The sequence below is a fragment of the Poecile atricapillus genome, chromosome 6, assembly GCF_030490865.1.
Source record: "Poecile atricapillus isolate bPoeAtr1 chromosome 6, bPoeAtr1.hap1, whole genome shotgun sequence".
NCBI classification, from domain to species: Eukaryota; Metazoa; Chordata; class Aves; order Passeriformes; family Paridae; genus Poecile; species Poecile atricapillus.
This window is the reverse complement of record NC_081254.1, coordinates 25999906-26024089: the sequence shown is the minus strand read 5'-3', so window position 1 is coordinate 26024089 and position 24184 is coordinate 25999906. Positions and strand designations below refer to the sequence as shown.

Below are 24184 nucleotides of genomic sequence, written 5' to 3'. Positions count from 1 at the left end.
CTCGTTGAGAGAAAGCTCAAAGCTTTCCAGGAATTGAAATGGCCAGACTGTATACGAACCATAGCATTTACCCATATGAGAATATAAAATATTTCCATTAAATAAGTTTTCCTTTTATGGCAGTTTAGCAGCAGACATTCTCCTCTGCCAAATGCGTTTTCTTCAGAATTTTTTATGCCTCAGATTGGGGGAGAATACATTCTTCCAAAAAAATCTCCCCTCCTGATTTTCCACCAGCATCCACATGAGAGAAAAGAACAAGCACACATTACCAAATACATTTTCTTAAATGTGTTTTTAGTTCTTCCCATTTTGATGGCTGACCAGTTACCATAAACAAAAGTTCAGGATACCTACCTGTGAGGCACAATTCTGTGCTGGACTTCTCCCTAACAAGCAAAGGGGTCAGACAAATACAGACTGCAGCTGACTTTTTATGGCATCAGAGCAGTCACAAGAATGGTGAAAATAGAAGCATGCAGATTTACCTGGAGAACCTGCTGCTAACAACTCTGTTCTGCTGACAACAAAGGTACGAGACAGGGACAAGGGAACTAGAAGAGGGAGAGAAAAAGGATGAGATCACGACCAGAAAGGCGGCTGCTATCCACACTTGACAGGGGAAGGAGCCAGCTGACAAACTGACGAACTAAAACCAGAAGTGCAAATCAACTGTGAAAAAGCAAAGGGTTAAAACAAAAGCAAAACCAAAAAACACAGTCAAATTTAGGAATAAACCAAAAAGCAAGACCAAGGAATTGGAGTGAAGTGAGTAATTTTCACTTGCTTTTTAAATGATTATCCAGAACCAAATAGTCCATCAAAGTACACTCATGTTTTGAAAGAGTTCAAAAGGAGCAGTGGTGCCCACTCCAGCCTGGAAGGCAAGAATTAAAACAAGCCAGAAAACATTCAGGGTGCTCTTCCTTATGGGAGTCAAATAACAGAAATAAAACCAAAGGATACTTCATAGTTTTTCAAGTTTCCAGTAAAATATCAAGCACGGTGTGATTCTCCAAGCTCATCCCTGTTGGGATGGGTATCATACTGCTCACCATTCCTGCAAATCCCTTCCCATCTGCAGTTAAAGAAAAAACCTTCAGTCTTTTCTTGTTTGTTTGTTTGTTTTCTGTAGTTTTGTTTGTGGGGCTGTTTTTTTATGGTTTCGTTTTAGTGTCTTACTCCCTTGGTAGTGGCTTCATCTTCCAGGTGGGGAGAGCAAGCATGTGTAGTTTATTTAGGACATACAGAAGAGTTTTCTTTCATTCCACAATAACTTAAACTTTCCCTGAGCTTTCCTGTCTACACAGCAACAGGAACTTATTTTTATAAGCTGATCTCAACAGAAATCTCAGGATGCCTCAAGACATCATAAACAAATTCCCTGAACCTGGAGGCAAAGCCAACAAATGAGGGATTCACTACAGGTAAAAAAAACAAAAAACAAAAACTAAAAAAACAAAGCCAACCAGTTGAAGGTAAATTCAAGATTGGCCAAGATTACTTTAAAGCAGTGCATATTCTTATAAAGATGGATTTCAGGTTACACAAGAGAGAAGACCATTTGACCTGATAGGACTTGGGGCAGCTGGAAGGAGGGTTAGGAACATTAGAAAAACAAAACAAACCCAAAACCCAAGAATACATGAAAACATTCAAACTGAACAATGCTGGCAAAACAGAGATGCCACAGATGATTTCCAAGTGTAAGCTTGGTAGAAGTGACCATGCCTGACCACCCTGGCTCCATGCCTGGCCCATATTGCAAAAGCTCAGGGTATAATGTAGCTGTACATGTGTCACAATTCCTCATGAACATGGGTGCTATTACTGAGATAAAATCCAACCAGTGCTCTGCATGCTTCAAAATCTCTCAAATCTCAAAAAGTGTAAGCTACTAACCAAATTAAAGTGCACATAATTAAGGAATTAGTCTTGCCTGTAAAAGTGAGCTCACAGAGGTCCAGAGAACTGCTGCTGATTGTAGAGTCTAACAAGGTTACACTCATACCTCACAAAACCATTTCCATTCCACCACCATTTGATAGTGTACATACACACAGGTACACATATGTAAAGGGAGCACTCCCGAGTGTGCAATTAAAACAAACTGCTTCTCAAGTGGAATGTAAATCCTCCTGTGACAGGACACAATTTCAGCATGAGAAACATCTCCCCCTAGAGCTGAACAAGTGGCTTTGTGTCAGCAGAAGGCCAACACCAGCTCCAGCGCCCCAGCTCACCCAGCAGGGCTGCACATTTCCAGATGAGGTCATGACCTAAGTGGTGACACTGCAGGCAATAAAATACATCAGTAAATGCTGAAATGCAGCACTGGAGCCAACTCTTGGTAGATTATATGAGAATTCCCTGCCTGTGCCAGTGAAGTGGTGGCTTGTGTGGCTACCACTTGTGCGCTTATAGGTGGCTCACACTCACCCTCAGGCACCACCTCTTCCCCCTCGCTGATTTCTCAGGTACATTTCCACACAAGCTGACAGCAGGAATTGCTTTTCTGGCACTGTTCCATCCTTTCTCTCAAGACAGCTTCAGGCACAAGACTGGTAAAGAGAACTATCCCCAAACTAACCGGGCGGTTGCTCCTCACACCACTAGATGTCCCTCTGCCACTAATTATTTATTCCTGTTAATTCATTCCCTGTTCCCCTGCCACGAGCAAAACTACAAAGCTTTCCACCAGTACCAACCACATTCCTCGCTAAAGTCAACGCTCACCGGGATCCTCCGGGAGCTGGCAAACCACTGCCAGCTGCTGGGTTCTGGAGTCAGCACCAGCATCCCCACCAGGGACAGTGTGGCAGGCTGTGCTGGCAAGGAGGTGCCAATCCCGTCAGCCCCACAGACACAGCCAAGCAGGACTGTGCAGGAGCTGAGACTGTTCCAGAAGCAGAAGAGACCTACCTGGTGATGCTGTGAGGGCCATCACCCCATAGTAGGAAAAAGCACCAGCTTCAAACTTCATCCCCTCTTTCCCAGCCTCCACTTCCACTTTCCCCTGTTAAGGAAAAGGAGAGAGCTGCAATTAAAAGGGACCATGGGTCTCAAGGCACAGGATCAGACTTGAGCCCTGAAATGTACTTTTGCCTGACATCCCTAAGCAGTGTCATGGTCCCTGCAGTTTGTAACAGGCATTTGTGCCCTGAGCTACCCTGGTCTTTGATGCCTTGTGGCCAGCAAAAATCTCTGCAGCGGATCAGGATCAGGATCACCACACAGCTTTGGGCTGGGACTATTGCCCTGCTCCAAGTGTTTCCAGGCTGTTTTCCTTTACTGCAAAGTGAAAAAGTACTCCCCCAGTAGCACAACAAGCTTGAACACAGCACAATCATCTGGGATCTTGAAGCACCTAGACATTTTGAGGCATAGCTCACATTCACACAGAATTCCCTCTAAGACAAACACAGGAAGGGAGATGAGAGAAAATGTGTGAGGAGCTAGCTGCCTACACCACTGAGATTCCCCCAGAAGCAAAGCCCTTATTCTTGAAGGAGCAGCCTTGGGGCCACTTTGGTCATCTTGATTTCTAGCAGTTTTACAGATTCCAGCACCCTTAAGATCCTGCTCTTTCACAGAGTCTTGCCAGCAAGTGCTCCCCAGTGCTTCCCAAGCGGTACAAAACTACACCACCACGCAAGTACCCCTGTTTCTGATGTGGCCTCAGCCAAATATATTACATTATGTCCAACATAGGACTCCAGAACAGTACCCACCACATCAAACGTAGCTGTGAAACATCGCAGTTACTCTGTAGCCAAAAATAATAGTCTTTTAAGTGGGGTCTGTTTTTCATGTTCATCCTTACTGCACTGAGACTCACAGCACGCCACTGCAGATAGAAGAGATCTCATCCAGCTTTCAGGCAGAACTATGCAAAATTTGGAATTTCAGGCCAACAACATCATTTACCTGCAATGCTCTTCCTCTGGCTAGGTTGGGAAGGGGAGACAGACTGCCCATCCCAGGTGTTCTAAGAAGACTGAACATCATCTGAACACGATTGGGTGAAAATGAGGCCAACAGGGTAGAATTAATTTCTAATTTTATTTCATTAAGTCCCATTTAAAATAAATAATCATGCCTTTAAATTTACAGTACTGGACAAGGGCAGAAAAAGGTGATAATGAACTCAACCTGCAGGAGCCCCAATACCAAGTCATTTTATCTAACTCTCCCAGATGAGAAAAAGCACAAAATCTGCCTAGCAGGAAGAGAGTGCCCAGCTCACAAATCCACTTTCCTGCTATCAGAAGCAACAGCTTCATATAAATCCCTTTTAAAACCAATTTCACTCTACAACACAAAAGTAGCTTATTTCTTCATTATAAGCCTTCCAAAAGGTACAATTCTGTCATCCAGACAAAGACTAGTTACACACAAAAAGAATATACATTTAATTGTTTACTGGCATGCATTTACTGTGAAGGCATTCTTGGTCCCTCCATGTGAGAGACTAAGTCCAAGTCCATTTAAATAACAAAAGCAGAGTATTTATCCCCTCTTGATCTTGGCAGAACCAACCTTGTTACCATTTTTGTAGCATATATTTACTGCAACACTTAGTTTTCCAAATGCATTATAGACCTGGCATGTTGTGTTTGCTAAATATTTATTGATTGTGAAATAGGTCAGAAAGAACTGATTGTTCTTTTGTATCCCCATGTCCTCCATTTACATCTTTGCAGCATTACATCAGGAGGATTATCTTGCCTTTGGAATATTTCAGATTGTAACAATTCAGTATGTAAGAAAGAGCAGTTAAAGAGCTACCAACGCCTCCTCAAACTCTTGGGGAAAAATTAACTTCAGAATTATGTTGACTCCTCAATATAATATCCCAGTGCTCTCATAGCTGTTTATCACATAGTGTTAAAACTTGTGCCCTCCCTTTTTCTATTTTAAAGGCCATGCTAAGGTTTCAGGCCTTGTGTCAAAATTTCAGCTACAATGCCTGTGCTTTTATGACCAAGACTGATTTTCAGTTGTGCCAGACAGAGAACCTTTCCAGCAAAATTTCTCTGAAAAGATTATTCCTGTTGAAATGGTGCTAGATTGAAACTAAATTTCTGTGTAAAGCTTTAGCTAAGCCATTCAACCATTCCTGTCTGATAAGAAAACCTGGGAGATGCCAGCACTGGAAGCAATCCTGTACAGAGCACACAGAAAACAGTCCTCCCACACCACCAGGGCTCCAATCTAAAAGCCACACAAGTGCAGGGATCGCAGGGCAGGATAAAGGTTTGGATGGCAGCGTTCCCAGGGTCTGCATTCTGCTGGGCTGCAGCAGGAGATGACATCAGTTCAGTAGATGGCACAAGGCCCCCACTGAAACCTGTCCTTCTCACTACACCTCAGGTACAAACATCAAAACTGCACAGAAAAATGTCATTTCTTGGCAGATGATTGGAAGTGGGAAGTGCATTTTATCCTTCACAACTGGTTTAACTGAGGGTGAAAGAAGCTGAGTGAGCTCTTCAAGGTTGGCAAGGTCACAAAGGAGGCAGGAACACTTCCCAGGTGCCATAGTTCCCCTCCCATGTTTGAAAGAAGACAAACTTCAACAGCTGGAACAGGTATAGAGGGGGATATATCAGGAGATAAAAGGTTTTGCATATATCTACACAATCACACGCCTGACCTGTAAAATGAGAACAAAGTAGTCGACGGGCTTGTTTCGCTGGTAGAGGTAGTGTTCTGGGGCCTTCTTGTTCTTCTCATCATATTTCAGCTCCTGGATGACGTTGGGATGTTTTAGCAGCCTGAGAAGGATCTTCTCTGACATCTGGGATGGACCAAATGCTTCTACTTCTATAACACAAGATACAACTAGGCATTACACCTCATAAGCCTGGCAAGACGTTAGAAATACCCATTAATAAGCATTTGCCTATAAAAGACACACAAATGCAGAGAAATCCATTATGGAATTGCAGGTTTCCTGTCTTTTGAGACTGTTAGGTTTGTAAAGGGGAAGGGAAAAACACAGTAACACCCCAACTTCCATTACTGAAGTATTTTTCAAAAGAACCAAAAATCATGTCTTCATCTGAAAGGGAAAAGAAAAAGATGGTCTTGCCCTTTTGAGAGTTCTGAGTCACAGAGTTGTATAAATGAAAGAGCTTTACAGCTGGGGCACAGAAATTGAATTTGTTTTTCCTTCCCTAAAAGCTGTTAAAGTCACTGCATTTATTGCACTTTATTAAAAAAAAAATAAATAAAAAAAAATTAAATAAATAAAATAAAATAAAATAAAATAAAATAAAATAAAATAAAATAAAATAAAATAAAATAAAATAAAATAAAATAAAATAAAATAAAATAAAATAATTACTGCCTGGGGCCTAGAAAGTTGCTCTAGAGAGATGCTCTACACAAATCAGACACGACTGGGGCTGCCATGGTTCATATGGGAAGAGTTATTACTCAAAGTGAGGGAAAGTACAGGTCAGTTCAAACCATGTGGGATTAAAGCCTGACACACAGAACACAATCCCTATCCACTTGATCTTCAGTGTTTCCAGCTGGAGCTGTTTGAAGTAGAAAAGCTCATCCTTGTGTGGGAGAGGTAAACCAGGGACGATGAGAATTACACATGCAAATTGATAAGCTTTCCCAACACCTCATTTCAGAACAGGACCATTAACAACCCATCATCTGCTAAAGATACTATTCTCAATTTAGAACAGAGAAACCAGAACTGTAGCTTTCATCTTTTTTAGCAGTGGCTTCATGGACAGACCTGTATTTAAGCTACACAATCCTTTCATCCACAAAACAAGTAGAGAAGCAGCACTGTAAGACTATGTCTGTTGAGCAGGTGTTTATGGAACTCCATCGAGTCTTGTACACTACACCAACGCCTTGCTTGCTGTTAAATCCACATCTTCCTGTTGAACTGCTTCCTTGCACCAAGGACACGCTCATGTGCACATGAGCTGTAGGAATCCGAGCCTTCTAAGGAACTACTGCCCCTCAGCTGAGATGTGATAACCGATCACGTACATATTTCTTTCAAGTCACAGAGGCAAAATAAAGCATGAAGACAGACTAGGAGCATCTAGGCAGGCAGTTACTGCATCTTAGAGGAGGGGAAGTACTAACTTCCAAGTGGAGCTGGCAAACTTCAGACAAAGCAACTTTATAAATTTTCCACCCACGAATATATGTTGAACACGGCAGCGAAAGATGACCATCTCAAAGGCCTGCATGTGGCAAGTCTTTATATGTCAAAGAGAGACAGCACAAGCAATAGGAAGGCATTTTTCCACAAGCTCTCCTGTTTAAGGGCCTCATCTCTGAGGTGAAAGGACCGAGTTTACGATGAAAGGCAATACCAGCTGCAAGAAACCATTCAAGGCCCTGGTCTCTCTGCCCACTCAAGGGCTAAAACATCAAGGTGTTCTGGGATGGAGACAACTGTCCTCTGAAACCTCTGAAGTCATCAACGGAGGTCACACAAGCCAGACAGAAATCCATTTTAAAGAGTACAGTTCAACCACCTGTGCAGTCTGCATTAAATGTGTCAGGAGAGTTTTTCACTTGGAGTCATAAAGCCTCATGGAACAGGTTTAGACCTTCCTGCAAAAAGTCCAGCATCTCTTTCTGGAGAAGGCGCCAGAGTGCAATTACAGCCAGCTGGCCAGTGGTATCGAGTCCTCTTTGGTTTGTTCCCTGAGCTCTTCCTAATGGGGTGTACTTGCTAGTCGTTAATCTGACGGACTCTAGACATGCAGTGCGGCACTTGGCATTCATCCTTACCTTTCAGACCAATTTAAAGTTACTGGTCCACCCCTGGTATATGTCTCAGAGGGTTCATGCCGACACTGAACACAGGAGAGGAGAGAATTTAAAAAGAAAAACACAACAGTGGCATTACTTGTCACCCCACAATCCAGCCTCCCTTCCCGCCTGTACTGTCCCACCCACCTCACCGGCCTTTGCTGACAAACTGCCTCCGAGGCTCTGGCATGATCACAAAAAGAGATAACCCGCACTTGCCTGTTGCCAGGAACCGGTGCATTGCCAGGAGGAGCTGCGGTGATATTTTAACCTTCATCTCGCTGTCTGTCTGCTTGAAGGCAGAGAAGTCCTGCTTCCTGTCCCGATGAGCTACTTTCTTTTTCGTCTTGTTATCAGCTGGGGAAGGGAGGGTGGGAGAAGAAAGGAAGGAAGCGATTTCTGTTAGAACGGGGTCCAACATGAACCATGCTGGCCAGAGTCAGCCAGGGTGGCCACGCGGAGCACAAGGTGCAGGAAGACCCCTCTGCAAAGCCCAGCTCACCATCACACAGCCCAAACCACAGACAGCCAGGAGCTGTGTGGCCATAAGCCCCTGTCCTGCACAGCCAGGCACCCCAGCCTCTGTCACATCTTTGTCACCTTGGTCACGGGAAAGTCTCTGCTTGCAAACACCTGATTGCAGAGCAGCTCTGCATGTTACACTTCAGGTGGGGAGAAGTCCTGCTCACCAACCAAAAGATGTTGTTTTACAAGCATAGCTGTGATAGATGTTTTTTACATATTCATTCTGTAGAAAATTCCCAGCACGTACACAGAAGAAATAGACAACAAATTATTTCTTTTGCTCTACCATTGGCTTCAGTGACTTTGCACAGCTGTGGCAAAATCTGTATGCCTTTGACTGAAGTATTCCCAATGTCTGGTATATGCAGTTTCTTTTGTCTTGCCTAAACTTCAGTAAAAGCTGGCAAGGTATACAGGCTGAAGGTGGGAATCTCTGGCCACTTTACAGGCACTGAAGCCAGAATAAAGTACAGAATAACTTCAGAAATTCAGATATAGGTATTTGCCTGCTAGTGATCCTGGACTCCTGTCCTTTATTCAGCTAAAAACTTGCCACTTGGTTCATCTGCATCTTAAAACAGGCTCTGTGGTGAGGAATCTGCATTTGTGGAAGACAACAAGAAAGAGACACAAACAACCCAAGAATTACCATCCACCTCCTGAGCTGATGCCCCAAAATGTTTAGGAAACCAGGTAGGTGGACAGCTACAGGTACATTGGGGTATGGTATACATCGGTTCCAGGGAGGAGAGTCTCTGCTCAGGATGGCAGGGTGCTGCTCCTCTCTGGTGACACCACATGTAGGGTGGCAGTGGCTATAAGCAGCAGAATGCTGTCAGACAGCTCTGAGCTCCACAGAGTGCAGGAAACCCAAGTGTTGAGGCAATTCCTGTGAGCCCCTCAGAGATGAGACACAGCTCAGGTTCTAGGGCCTTGGAGGGGGAAGATCCTAAGAATACTGCAGCTACTTGTCTATCAGCCCCTTAGTCCATTGGTGTAAAATAACTGGACTTCTGAGGGATCACAGGCAGCTCTGGCACAGGACTTGGGCAGGCACACAAAGAGTTGTAGGTGAAGCTGACACTGTGAAACTGCACATACTCCCAGGTGCTTTTTCAGATTTTGAGTTATACATGCAAAGATGAATAAAGTGATGCACTGGAAGCCACTGAGATCTGGAGCCCTTTACAAGTCCATATACATGCTACAGACTACAGAAGGCTCAGAGTGGCTGAGTTTGAGGCTTGGAAACACACAATACTGGTAATTTATAGGCTTCTAAATTTTCCCAAGTCACCTAGTCTTTTAGACATGAGTACATCTAGATCCTCAGCTTCCAGGAACATGCCTCCACTACAGGACTATTGCAGACTCAACAGCAATAGTGTACTGGCAGTAATTTACCTGTCTGAGACATCTAGAGCATATTCTGTGAGTAGTGCAAATTAGAAAGCTTGAGATACTTGTTCCCAGGCACATGGAGAAGAACAATGATGACCCATGCCCCTTTTCTTCTTTGAAAGCGGAAGTCTCTTACTCTAGTAGTACTTTACCCAAGACTTGGACTACATCAGGGAGTGCAGTTTCTCTTCCAAATGCAGGAATAGAAACCACTGAAGGGAGCAGCTACAGACTAAAAACAACCCCTGCCTTAGGAATATAATTTGAGACAGACCTTATCTGTATTTTCAGTTAAAGGAAAGATGCATACCAAAGCAATGGAAAATTAGTAAGAAAAAAAGTTGCCTAGAAGCTCTCAGTAGGTCCTACCTCTTGTAAGAGATAAAAAGAATATAAACTGCTTTTTCTGAAAAGCTCAGAGAATGTTATTTTTAAAGCACTGTATCTGAGGTGTTTTCTCACAAGAAGCTCCATCATTGCTCTCTTTAAGGAGGCAAAAATCACAAGTGTTGGCCCTGGGACAGGGAAACATCTCTGTGCCTTTCCTTTGAAAGAGCTGTAACACTGCAGGCTTCACACTGCACTACTGGTACTTGAAAACAAGACCAGCATCATACAACGGGAAGATGCCTTAAATCTTCCTGTCCATAACGGTCATCGAGGTAAGAGACTCAGGCTCTTACTCAAATGATGGGCAATTTCAACTCCTCCTATTTTTTTCCTTGGCAGCTTATCCAAAAACCTTCCCTCAAGAAAAATGTTACATGGTTATAGCAGAGCCACATGGCTTAAAGCCATTATCTTGGCTTATTTTTGCAAGGGATGGTCTTAAATTGTTCTTTTCTATCCAAACAACTTTTGAGCTTCTTATAAGACATAAGAACCACGGACTGGATTGTGACCAATGTAATTGAATCTGAACCAGGTATTTCCTGTCTGTCCTTTCTCCGGTAAGTGAGATGGAGATGCGGGCACTCAAGTTATCTTGGCAAGCTGAAGTGATCTCTGCTTACAGAGTGCTGAGATGCTGTTTGGTTTTGCAACATGAACAATGAGATGCATAAGGGATATTCTCACTACAACTTCTGGTGAGATATCTTCAGTAGGTTCTGGGCATATTTAGATTTCTCCTTCAAATCATAGGTAACAAGCTTGACCATGAACTCTGGGCTGAGGTAGACAGCTCCAGAGGATGAGTGGTCAAAACAAAATTAAGGCTGTGATATCTCTTGTAATAATCCTAAACTTTGATGCCTGATGCATAACATAATGAATTCTTGCATTAATTTCCTTGAAGAAGCCTGCTTGGACTGGAGACAGCTACAGAGCAGGCAGTTCAAACCTCAGATCACCCATTCAGTTGGAGAGGCGGGCAGATTGACGGGCACTGCAAATGCATCCAGGCAATTGCTGGGGAAAGTCCTTGCTCTCTGTGCTTTTTGTCTTTAGGACAGCGCAGACATTTGCAGTAAGCTCCAGACATGACAGAGATGATGAAACTCATCTTCAAGCAAAAAGAGCTAAATAAGACAGGCCACCAGTCCAACCTGGACCAGAAGAATGAGCAAGCAGTCTGTGTAGTCTAACACAGAACATACAGCTTTCTCTCTTGGGCCTCTGGGAAAGTTGAGAAATGCTCTCCTACCATGGCTAGAGCTATGGCAGCACAGGACAGATTCCTGTAGTGTGCCAACCATGAAAAAATGCTACAACTTTCCAGTACTAAGAGACAAACACATTGGCAGCTCTTCATCATGACATAGGCTGAAATGTGTCATGTGTCATGACAGCAATATCATCTATCCACCCTTTCAGCATTCCCAGTACAAAGAAGTACTCAGTCCACCCAGATGTTAATGTGTCAAACATATTTAATAATTTTTCCTGCTCCCATCTTCTCCTTGCTCCCAACATCTCTGCAAGCCACAGCAGAATAGAGCCACATGAAAACATAACACACATTTATTTGGCACCCTCCAGAAATTCAGCTGCAGAGTTCAGCAGTGAGAGCAGCTTTCAGCAAAAAACCTGTAAATATACTATTGCTTCCACCTTAACACAGTTCAAATGGTTTTTAATGGAAACAACAGAAAGGCACAGCTCCAACACCAAGGTCAGCCATTTCATCAAATTTCAAGTTTCCACCAAAGCAAAACAAAACATTTTTAAAACTTCAGAACAAAGTGTAACAACGCTGCCAGAATTTTTCAAAAGCTCTTTTTTAAAGTAAACACCTAGTACAGAGCAAATTAGTCCAAGGGTTTCAAGCTGACTTGTTCTGAGCTGAGTGAGACAGACTGCTATAATAATGAAGAGAATCAGAGGTGGGGTTACTAACATTGACACTGTAATAGCAACACCAAAAATAACCTGCCTTAACATATCATGGGTAATAAAGTACCTTCAATAAACCTATGTTCTCATACATGTTCTTATCACCAAACCAACTGGAGGTTGACTGCCCAAGTCCAAACCCTCTCACACTTCCTGTGATCCTCGAATTTTCTTGGGATTTCTGCTCTCTCCCTTACCGCTACAGTATCCTTCAGTCTAAACAGTGGAATGACCTCCAGTGCTTCAAAAAAAAATTAGAAGTTCTTCATGGTACTTAGTAGGAGTCACCCACAAAAATTTCCTGCATCCTCCAGGAAGCCTAGGAAGTTTCCTTCCTGATCTGAACGAGGAATTTTCAATAAAATTATCCCAGGAAGGAGAGTTTCAAGTGAACTCAATATTCACCAGCTCTATTTTGTTAATATAGGAAGCCTTCAAGTAGTAAAATTAAAATTAAATTCTCATTTCCTTGCCCTCTAACATCCTATTGGCAAAGCTTTTTTTGTCCTGAAGAACAACACAGCATGATCTATGTGTTTTCTCTTAACAAACAAGGCGGGGAGGAAAATTGAAAGCATATGCAGAGTCTACCCTCACAGAGGGATGTAAATATCTCAAATGTAAAGATAGGATCTTTTTGGAGTACAAAAGGAAGTTTTGTACTGCATTATGTTGTAACTGATTAGCCCAACAATTCATTTGTGAAGGTTTGAGAAGAAATCGATACTAACTGGACTTCTGTGATTTACATAGTAATTAGACTGTTCAGCACATGGTGAAACACAACTGTGATTTACATGAACATTTGGGTACATAAACACTGATAAAATACTGACTAGGTACAGAAAGCACTTCAGGTAAAAACAAGTTTATCCCATAGTATAAAGTGCTCATTGGGCATTTGGCTTGGAGGGAGGATAGAAGACGCTTGGGTTGGCCTGAAAAAATGCTGTAGAAACATTCCGATCCTTTCCATAAGGAAAGAGAAAGAAAGCAAAGGAGAGCTGGACAGCGTTAAAGATACTTAAAATTATTATTTCTACTGTAATAGAATCTGGAGACATCCTTGTGCTGCACGCAAACACATGGTGAAAAATAGCATCTGCCAGCAAGTGATCAAACTGCAGATAAGACAGATAAAGAATGGCTGAAAGGAAGTCCTGTATGCACAGGCCAGATTGTGCAGATGCAGGGAGATACTTTAGGCAACTGGCCAAGCTTTATTCTGGGAAAGAAAAGGGTCCAGATCTCTCAAGTCCCAGGTAATGGTTGACCTGCAGCATCATCTTCCTCAATAGACATTAACACAAAGAAGAAAGGAGCTGTGCTGAGTTATAAAAAGGGAAGGCATTTAGGACAGGCTGGTTTTCAGCCTTGAGGAAGATTTTCCATTCTCAAGATTTTTCAATGAGTGACAGATATTCTGAAGAGACTCCATTCCTGTTTCTTGAGGCATGGTATTCGCCTGCCTCTTGCTGAAGTATGGTAGTACATGGACTACAGGCCCTTGAGGCAGAGGGACGATAGGGGAAAATGTGGGAGATCACAATCACTGTAACAGAAAGGTTTAACAAGCCTCAGTGGTGAGCAGCTGGCAGGATAGAGCAGATTGTTGCAGATGTAAACCTCCCTGGTAAAAGGATCAAATAAAAGAAACTTGTCCTGCTTCTGTATTAACAAAGCCTAAAGAGTGAGGTTCCTATGCTGAAAAACAAAAATTACTTTGACCATCTGAGGGATCTGCAGGTCATTTTGTTACAGCAACTTCTTCAACAATTTGACTACTGAGATTTTAAATCAGCATCGTAACATCTCTCAAAACACAGCTATAAATACAATTGCTCCTGGATGGAGTCTTTCTTCTCATCTACAAACAAACTGCAAATATTTCTACTTACTGTATAGATCTGTTTCATCCAGAATTTCAGACTTGATGATCTCTTCAATCACATCTTCTAAAGTGACAATTCCCAGGACTTCATAAAAAGGATCCCCTTCTCCTTCATTGTTTACTCTTTGCACTATTGCCAGGTGAGACTTGCCTGCAAGGAGAGAGATCGGCAATTTAGACATTTTAGGAATTTCTGAATGATCAGAAGAAATTACAGCAGAAGTAGAGACATGCAGGTATAGATAAAAAGACAAAAAGGTTGGTGTCAGGCTTTATGAAAAAAGTTTAAGGGACAAAGTTAAGGGGCAAAGTTTAACGGATGCTTAAAATCATAATCTGATTTCTGTCTGAGATACACATTCCTGCATCACATAAATCCACCTTATGCTCTAAAAGAGAGCTAAAGAAATCAGTGTTCTTGTTATGATGTCTTTCCCAGCAAAACTATTGCCCTGGCATTGAATTCATCATACTATCTTGTTGTTCTGCTTCTTGTCTCATGCATTGGCAGAGAAGGCCAGGCTGGAACCCTCCTTTACAGTGAGATCCCACGGCTGTTTTCCTCAAGTCTGATAAAAACAGTAACAATGACCAAACCACAGAAGCACAGGGACAGGATAGAGCTAGGGAAGAGTCAGCCCCATCCCGCAGCTCCTCTTTTTCCTCTCTCTTCCTCAAAAATGATTTATTTATATATTCATATAGGGTGATGACACCTCATTTAGGAATTAATTAATTAATTAATATATTCAAAGCAACTGTCTGATCAACAAAGAGAAAAGCAGAGATTTAGCAGTAGTTCTAAAGATTCCTGAGCTGTGCATCATTCACAATGAATTCCTAACGTCCTTTCTGCCTTAGGAATAATGATGGTAAGAATATCATCATCGTCATCATGACCCTTCAAACTGGCCTTGATACCTTTGGTTGGCAGCTGTCATTCAAAGGGTCCATCAAATGTAAGTGGCATTTTGCAGTACAAGCACACAGACATCAGTAAGCTTTCTGAACTATCAGGAGGTAAGAAACAGTGTCTCACACTCTTCTTTGCTGGTCTCAAAAATTATACTTACCCCCAACTGTGGAAGACAACCAAAATAGTTCAACTTCGCTTAGACCCCTTTATAGGCAATAATGTCTGCCTGTTTTAAGATTCAGATTATTAAACTAACAAGCATTCAAACTATTCCAACCCAGACTTACTCATGCTTAAAGAATGAAAATATCCTGAACAAATTAGACGAGGGAGGAAAACTTATCAACTACTGATATAAACATTGCACCAGGTCAAGTCAATTCACTTTGGTTAGTTTTTCACATCTGCTTTCCCAGGGACCCAACATAAGCAGTTAAAAACAAATTCTTGGTGAATGCTGTCTGTCGAAAGTTAAATTCTTTTGCTATTCCCAGCTTGTGATCATTTAAAAGGAATTTTCCAAAGCAGGGTCTAATATTAGACTCAAAATGAAGTTTCCATTCCACTTAGGCGATATTCTCACCAAAGTAACTACTGCATAATCTGATTGTCTTGGAGCTACTCGTTTAGATGCAGATGGACATACTTTAAATACCAACTACACAGCACTGCTGAGTCTTATCTTGAGGAGGCCTTATTCTACAGCGAATTAATAGAAAGATGATTTGTGATTTTTGAAGTATCAACATTCATATTGTACTGAAAGTCTTTCACTGTGCCAGGTTTTACAGGTTTTATTTCTCTGCATTCCTTGCAAAACTTCCAGCTCTTTCTACTGCTCAATGAACAGCATTAAAGTGACTTTAGAAAAACGTGAAAGATTTAAGTGCTATTATTACTGCAATTCCCCTGTAATATATTACTCCAATTATAACCTTTCAACATAGCAATGTTAAATAAGAGCTGCAGCACAAAAAAAAAAAAATTACACAGACAAAACAAATATTCTAATTTATTTCCCAGTGCCTGCTCAGATATTAGTATATTTGCTTTCAAGTCAAAAGACATTACTCCTTCAAGAACCGTTTCTATCAGGGAGGAGCCGCCACCACCCCAAAAACCCTCGGGAAGGGCCGCCCCCACCCCAAAATCCCCCAGGAGGAGCCGCCCCCACCCCAAAACCTCTTGGGAGAAGACCACAGCAGCTCATTAGCATATGCCTATTCAGGTGCTAATTCCTCAGGATATCTGTTCTCACATATTAGTAAGTAGTAAGATCTGTTGAAATGGGTTAAATTAAACAAACAAACCAATCAAAAATGCCAAAACACAATGCTATCCACTCATGCTTCAGCCTTAATAAAAATCATCAAATTCCAGCCTTTTCCTCCACTTCTGCACTGCCTATGATAATGCTGAACGAGGTAATGAAATTTGAAATTTTTTTTCTTACAATGGAGTCCTGAACCCATCTACAAGCAACATCAGAGATTTATGAAAATGGGACTGGGGAAGGACCTGTGGAGCTGGAATACAATGGGAAGTACTGCTCAAGTTTCATCCACAAAACAAGTTGCATGCCTTTCCCACCAGAGTGGTCCCCACCGAGAATGAAGCATCACTAAAATATATTATATTCTCCCCATTTGAGCAGCTGCAGGACTCTGATCCAAGCAACAGCATCTAATGTGAGAAATGAGTGACCAAAATCTACACTGCTGCTACTCTCTTAAGCAAAGTGAGCTGATAAGACAGGAGTTATGTAGAGGTATCAGGCATTTTGCACTTTCTACAATGAAAAAGAAGGCTAGAAACACTTTTTTTCTGGACCTGCCATAATGTCCAATTTTAAGGGTTTTTTACTTATCACCCAAAGTATTAAGACCACTGAAACTTGTCATCATCACTGGATATTGGTGGGTAGTATCAATCTCCAGTTCTACCCTCATTATTAAATAAACTACATGTTACAGAGAATTTATCTGCTGAAAAGAGACAAATTGTACACACACAGGGTGACACTAACCTTTCTTCCCTCCTGACTGTCAAGTTTTCCTGTTCTAGACTTTCATCAACCTAACACTCTGATGGGGTCAGATTTATTTAGCCCAATCTAAGAAGCTGCCCCTAAAAGGATGTCTTTTGCTCCCAAGTTTTCTCTTTCCTTTCTACTGGCTTCAATGATCATTAAATTATTTGATGAGACAGACCAGATCTGGAAATCACATTTCTTGTGTCTTTGCAAGATAATTTTGACCCAAATCCAATAATTTGCAAGAAATCACCAGACAGTGCAGCACACATCAGAGGTGGTGACGGAGATGTTATGAAGATGCATTCCCAGACTGGCTGCCCTCTCACCACAGAAGACTCCAAAATACCCTGCATGTATGGAAGTAATCAAGACATAAAAGGCTAAAGGAAAAGCTAGGAGCGCAAAGACCTCTTTATACATAGTAAAAGAGCACAACACAGCATGTGCTCAACTGTAAAAGTGGCCTGTAAGTAAAATAATGACTCCTCTGAGTGTTTGAAACAGAAATTGGCTACAGCTTTATTCAAAGACTTTATCAGGCCACTGGCAATGGTCATGCTATTTTATTCAACTTAAAAAGAATGGTTTTAGTTTGTATTTTCCACTGCTAAAGACATACTGTACATATCCAGTAAGGAGCTGAATGAAGTAAATATCCAGCAGGTAAGAAAATCTGGACTGCATATAATATTCCTAGGGCTTTAAAAGCAGAACACAAATTAAACATAGAAAACAGGTCTATGGGAAGTGCTGTACTTCACTGATTTTCTGGCCACAGTCTCTAACCACACTTCAAGGATGCCATTAATGTTTCTTTAATTAAACCCTTGCTTTAAGTGTTGATACAATGAGATTTAGCAATTGGGCAGCTCTACAAAACTGCCAGGTCTGACAATAAAGGCAGAAACGTGATGTGTGACCCACAGCTCCTCTGTGGGCACAGGCAGGCAGTGTTTGCTTTCTGCCTCAGCATCCCCCCATACAGTGACAGTCAGTGACACCACCAAGGGCCTGTGTGGAGCTGGTACCTGCACATGGCACCTGTTGTGACAAATGGTAACCTCTCAGTTACATTCACAGGCAGCTAAATCACCAAGCAGTTTTGGTAAACATAAATCCAGTCTCATCCCATTGCTTAAAACCCTGCTGCTTAGCTTAGGTTTTGCTCTGTAGAATTTCTGATTAATTTATTAAGCTAATTAAGAAACATGAAGATGCTTATTTAAATCCGCATGAGTGAGTGAATCTAGAATGAGCTCCTGGGAGTCCATGTGGTTTACTGACCACACAGAACAGAACTGGAAGAAAAAAAATGCCTGAAATACTTTTTCTCTTACTGTATCATGACAATTTCTTGAAAAATATGTTGTGGGGGAAAATTCTCCCTTTGATCCTGAGGCATTTATATGTCCAGAGCAAGGACCTCAAGATTACTGTCAAGCAGTTCAAACCAGAGATGGAAACATCTCCTCAACATCTGCTCTGGTCAAACACAGAACTGATTCCATGAAGAGTTTTGTCATTTGGATGGAGCTGTACCACCACACCACTCTCACATGTCACTTCCCCACAGAAACACAGGCAGAAGAAACGGGATGGAGACACATGATGGAGTTCAATAAATGCAAATGCAAAGTCATAAACCTGGTAGAAAATAACACCATGTGCTGGCACTGGGGACTGACTGGCTGGGTGAACATACTACAGGAGTCAGCAGCATGTCCCTGCAGCATTGAAAAGGACCTGTGTGCTGACATCACCACACATTCAGCTGGAAGGTCAAGGGAATGGATTATTCCTCTTTATTTGACACCTGAGAAACCACACCTGCAGCGCTGACATTCAGTTTGGGGTTCTCCAGTACAAGAAAGACATGAAGAAACTGAAACAGCTTCGGTGGATGGATCCTAAGATGGGCTGGAGTCCATGATCCACGAGGAAAAGCAGAGGGCACTGCATTGGTTGAGTCTCGCAAAGAAAAGGCTAAAATAAAGGACTCAGAAGTCTTTCTGTACCTCATAGTAGGCTATGAAGAACATAAAACTAGAGACCTTTGAGCAAGATACTCATAGGAGACAATAAACACAAATTTCAATCATGGAGACTCTCTTTAAATAATGAAAACTTGTTCCTCCCAAGAGTGGTCAAACAGTGGAACAGGGGCCCAGAGAGGCAGTGAAATCTCCAGCTCTGGAGGTATTCAAAACTCAGTGACCTGAGGCAACTTCAAAGTTGGCCTGCTCCAAAGAGGGGGTTGGACCAGATGACCTCCAGAAGTCCCTTCCTAAATTACCCAGTGATTTTAAGAGACTTTGAAGGGAGGTCTGACTGAAATCCCAGGCCAAATTTCATTGCTGAATTTTCATTCCTGAATTTCTAACAAATTGCAAAACTTTCAGTACATAAGGATATATAAAGACAGCAAATTTTACTGATCTGCAGTGCCATAATATGGCCTTGCATGTGACCAAATGTAGTAACAAAATGATACTACTAGCCAGACTATGCTGCAGAAAATTACAGTACTGCTGCCATAGCTTTAGAGCAAACACAGGTTCCTAGGAATGAGTGATGCAAGAGCAAAGGTGTAACTCAGGGCCTCTGAGCAGTGAGCCACAACCTGCAGTGATGTGTATAAGCTTACACAATGAGAAAGCAACTTGAAATGCCTCTATTTCTGCCAAAGGAGGTTTATGAACTCAGTAACTGGGAAGATTTGTAGGTGTTATTTCCCCACACTAAAGGCCCCTGGTTTCCTTTAAAAAAAATTAAAAAGAAAAATCAGTGTTAAATCAAAGCTGTGGTAGACATTTATAAAACAGAAGATTCATGTTAAGTCAGTTTGTGGTAAAACAAGAATCAGGCTAGTCCGTTTTTGTTAAAACCAGTAATCTGAGTCTGTTTGCTGTTGGTTAGTGCCCTGGAACTTTAAGCCATAGCCTGTTCAATATGCCTTCAATGACATGGAGAAAAATCCCATGAGGCGTTTAGCTGCCCTTGAATTTGCTAACTAACAATCTGTGCTTCTGAAAAATCTCCCTGTTTCATCTTACGGGACTGTTTTTGTTTTGACTGATTTGCACAAAGGTAAACACTGGTCTGTCAGTGAGATTCACAGGTTCAAAAACACATTATTCAAAACAATCAATTTTAAAACATGTTGTATAATTTATCCATTAAAAATAACTCCCTCTGGAGTAGCCCTGGCTTGCAAGCAATTATACCAAAGTAAAAAGTGTTTTCCTAAATTTCTTTATTGCACCACAGTTCAAGGACATTAAATCTCCCTTCTATTAGCAAAAATTTGCATTCATGCTGTTTGTTTTTTCACTTGGGCTATTTTCAGCGGGGCAATCAGACTGCTACTTTCTCCAAACACACACACACAAACAGTGCACACTGTCTTTGGGTTCATAACTCAACACCATTCACAGAATCAAGAGAAACTTGAAACTTCTGCAAAAACATGAAGGTTTAGACTAGGTTTTTAAGCTTTTGCTCTTTTCAGCAGCAAAACATATAATTTTTAATATATATCTGGGAAGGGAACCTGATAACTAACATTTATTTAATACCGCCACATGAAAATCATCCAGACCCTCAAAGTGAATGAGTGGAAGTATCAGCACAACCGTTGGGAATACAGTGATTCTCCTTTAAACCAGAGAGCTCAGTCTCGTACAAACATTAACTAGAAACCACAGCAGCCTTCACAGGAAAATAAAAAAGTAGCACTTTAAATAGACTCTTTGTGTTAAAGTCCATTTAGTGGGAGGACACCAAAAAAAGCAAAAATCAGGGAGAGTTTCAGAATGACTTCCTGACAGAGAATTGTATTTGTAAGGAATACTTTCCCAAGGGAAACGACAGAAGCTCAGTTACTTGCAACTTTGAAAACTTGACTGGACAAAGCTCCTAGAAAGGACTCAATAATTCTCCAGTGCCCTGTGGCAGATGGAAGAGAAGCGATGAGCTAACATTTTCCATCTACACCAGCCTATCAGTCTGTAGGTGCTCCAGCTCTGCTGCTGCCTTCTGGTAGGACCTTGGTGAGACACACACTGACAAACTTCATTTGCTTTGCTGCTGCTTCTAAATGTGAGAGCACAGCTCTAGAAAAGAGGCAGCTTTACCTGCAACTGAACCCAATTTGGCAAGCAACTCAGATCAGAAGGGGGAAGTCTCCATAGGTACATGACTAAAAGAAATTAGCTGGGAACCAGAAATAATTCGAGTGTAAGGAAAAAAGGTAATTTCAGTTCAGAGCTCTGCTATCAAAGCAGAAATCTTAGGGAGGAATCAGATGTGAGAATATTTAGGGAAAACTATTACAAGGTGTAGGCAGGCATCACAAATGAAATTGAAAAGTGGAGAGAAAAAGTTTCAGAAACTCCTTGAACATTACTAATGACTCGCTTGCCATGAACTGCATGGCAATGCTTCCCAGCCAGGCAGTGCTTTTGCAGTAGGGAATTTGTGTTGAATATGGCTGGAGGTAACAATAATCAGGCTCCACGAGGGTGTAGAATGCACACCACTAGCTGGGCTGCTCTCAGTGTTGGTAGAACTCTGAGTTCAGCCTAGTAAATGAAAAAACACAAGCTGCTTCCCAGAACTGGAAGCATTTTTCTGTCTTAGAGAAGTAGCCACTGGATCTGAAGTAGGAGAAGAAGAGAAGGAAAACCTAACACTTGAGAAGGAAACTTCTCCCCGAAAGAAGGTACTTCTGGACACCTGTCTGAGGCTCTAACCTGAGTACAAGGTTGTAACACCAGAATACTGGTGTCTTGAGATGAGAAACAGGGTGGAAGTTTAAAACCAAAATTAAGGAAACACTTCAGAAGTGCAGCAAACTAAAGTTGAGAGAAGAGGTGGCAACGAGAAAATACTGAATCTGGAGAGAGGCCTAGGACTATTTGGACTGACACAGAACACAAAAGTTCAGATAAAATTTAAGGCAAGCAAACATAATATTGAAGTCATTCTTGGTAATGGTTCAAGTCTTCCACACTGGATTCAAAAGATACTGAAGTGTGACTTATGCTGATGTAATTTCCCCTGTGCTCCCACTTCCCAAGGCAAGTAATGACCTTCTGGAAAGAAGTGTAAGAAATGCATCTCCTTACTGACTTGCACCTCCACAGCATGATCAACAAGGAATTTTTTTTTAGTGTTCAAGCACCCTAAAAAGGAGCCATACTAATTTTATTACTTCCCTGTTTGTTCGAGATGGTCCCACTGATTTCAGCATTCCTTCAGGGATGAAGAGCAGGCACTGGCCGGCAGAAGTGCTGCCAGCAGAGGGAGCGCAAAACCTTGGGTTTGCTGAGCTCCAGGTCCTCCCCAGACCTCAGTCCAGCAGACGGAGAGATCTTGGATTCTGGCATTGGTGGGGCCTGGCTGCTGGCTGAATGCTGAATCCTTTGAGAGATGTGTCCTTCAGCTTGGGATCCACAGCAATGACCCCTGTCTGCCATGGCCTGCTCAGTATCTCCTCCTGCAGCTTGGCATTGCTGCTACGACTTCTCCCACCCCAACTTCCTCTGCCTTCCCTGCCCTAGGGGGGACAATTTCTTAAGCACTTTATAAGGGCTCAGGAGAGCAACTGTCACCTCCTTAGTCTCCTCCAGTCCAACAGGCTGCTACCACAACCCAAGAGTTAATCCACTAAATGAAAACAAGAACATCGAGAGATGTGTGTTTATGAGCAACAAAAATAGAAGTCAGTCCAAAACAACAATGAACTCAGATGACTTTGATGTTCAGGTAACCAAAACATGACACCGACAGAAACAGCCTTGTTCTGTATCACTGCAGCCAAAAATCCTACTGATCTAATCCGTCCTCTAATCCTGCCTCCCTCAATTCCTAGAACAGACTGGGTTTAATTCAGGGAGCTTCTAGATTTTGGCATCTACACCATGGGATTTTTAAATCCGACAAAGGTAAAGTACTAGAAGGCACAACAGAAACATGTTTGGACATTAGGAGAAGGTTAGCTGAGGCCAGCATGCTTACATAAGGACCTAAACCATGCTGAGAGCAAAGAGCATGAGCTGAAAAGGAAGAGCAGCATCTTGGGACTGTGGGTTGTGGAAGGAATTGGGGCTGGATATACTCTCTTTTTATTATCATCATTATTATTATTATTATTATCATCATCATCATCATCATCTCCTATAGTTTACTTTTAGTTCACTATTTAGGATATAAATGTAAAAGGGTTCTTGTGTTACCAGCATCTTAGTTCATTAATATTCTATTTTAATGACTTGTTTTACTTCAGGCCATTTATATCACATGCAGTTTGCAATTCCAGCAGCTCCAAACCCAGCCTGGTCGATGACGCCATCAGACTTTTCAAGCTCAGTGCAAGGCTTCCAAATTTATATCGTGGCAGAAGCCAGGGAAAGATTAACAAAAAGCTACCCTGTTAACTTTCTAAATTGGTGACACCACCTTCATCCAGCAGGGTCTGTACAAGCCCTAGAGCAGTTACATGTGTGCACAGTGCCCAAAGCTGTGGGATAAACACACCCCTAAAACACAACTGGTGCCAGTGACCTTGACTTCGCACGAGCGCAGGATCGGGGCCACGTGAGCTCTGACACTGCACATTTGTTTCTCTGGAACACAACACGGGCACAAGGATTCACACACTGCCATTACAGAGCAACTCCCCAGCCGTGCAGCACAACTCCAAGGACACTGCAGCAATCTGCAGGCACAAGAAACACAGCCACCTTCTCCCACTGGCTTTTGGTTTGGGTCAGGTCCCATGAGGGGTAGTGCTGCAGGATGAGCTGCCACAAAACTGTGCTTCACATTGCCAGCAAGTTCGAGGGGAAGAAGGAATATCCTCTGGCTGGAAAGTGACTCTTTCAAAAACTAAAGGTATGGCACACCGAAATGTAGAAAAGTAGCAAGACACACTCAAAGCTCTAGAACCAAGAACTTCACAGGAGCAACCGATTTAAACTTTCATAGGTCCCATTTTCACTTTGCTATGGTGCAAGTTTAGCTAATAACACAGATCACAGCTGGATTCAGATCTGTGTCTCCTCATTGAGAACACAGCAACTGTTATGGATTTGGGGGGGAGAAGTAACTTAAACCGTGCAAAGACATACTGGAATTGTCTGACATCAAAGCAGGACAGAAGAGCACCTGTGATTTCAGAGCTGGGCATCACAGATATTTAAATCCCTGAAAACTGCAGTGTTTCTGCAAAATAATAATACAATAATATATAGAGGAGGGAAAAACCCCTAATTTTGCATTTTGC

General features: G+C 42.1%; 1 protein-coding gene across 4 annotated transcripts in view; it reads right to left on the bottom strand.

The window, feature by feature from the left end:
- CNNM2 (cyclin and CBS domain divalent metal cation transport mediator 2) overlaps positions 1-24184 on the bottom strand; it is a 118700-nt gene that overhangs the window by 13558 nt on the left and 80958 nt on the right. For 2 of the 4 annotated variants that reach the window (XM_058841096.1, XM_058841095.1), the window contains exons 2-5: positions 13956-14099; positions 8017-8154; positions 5657-5826; positions 2923-3016 (exon numbers count right to left, since the gene is read on the bottom strand). In XM_058841096.1, coding sequence (XP_058697079.1) covers positions 2923-3016; positions 5657-5826; positions 8017-8154; positions 13956-14099 — 546 coding nt within the window. Of the gene's footprint in view, positions 1-488; positions 555-2922; positions 3017-5656; positions 5827-7776; positions 7842-8016; positions 8155-13955; positions 14100-24184 lie in introns of those variants that run through there. The other 2 variants (XM_058841094.1, XR_009277830.1) reach the window with 2 other exon arrangements.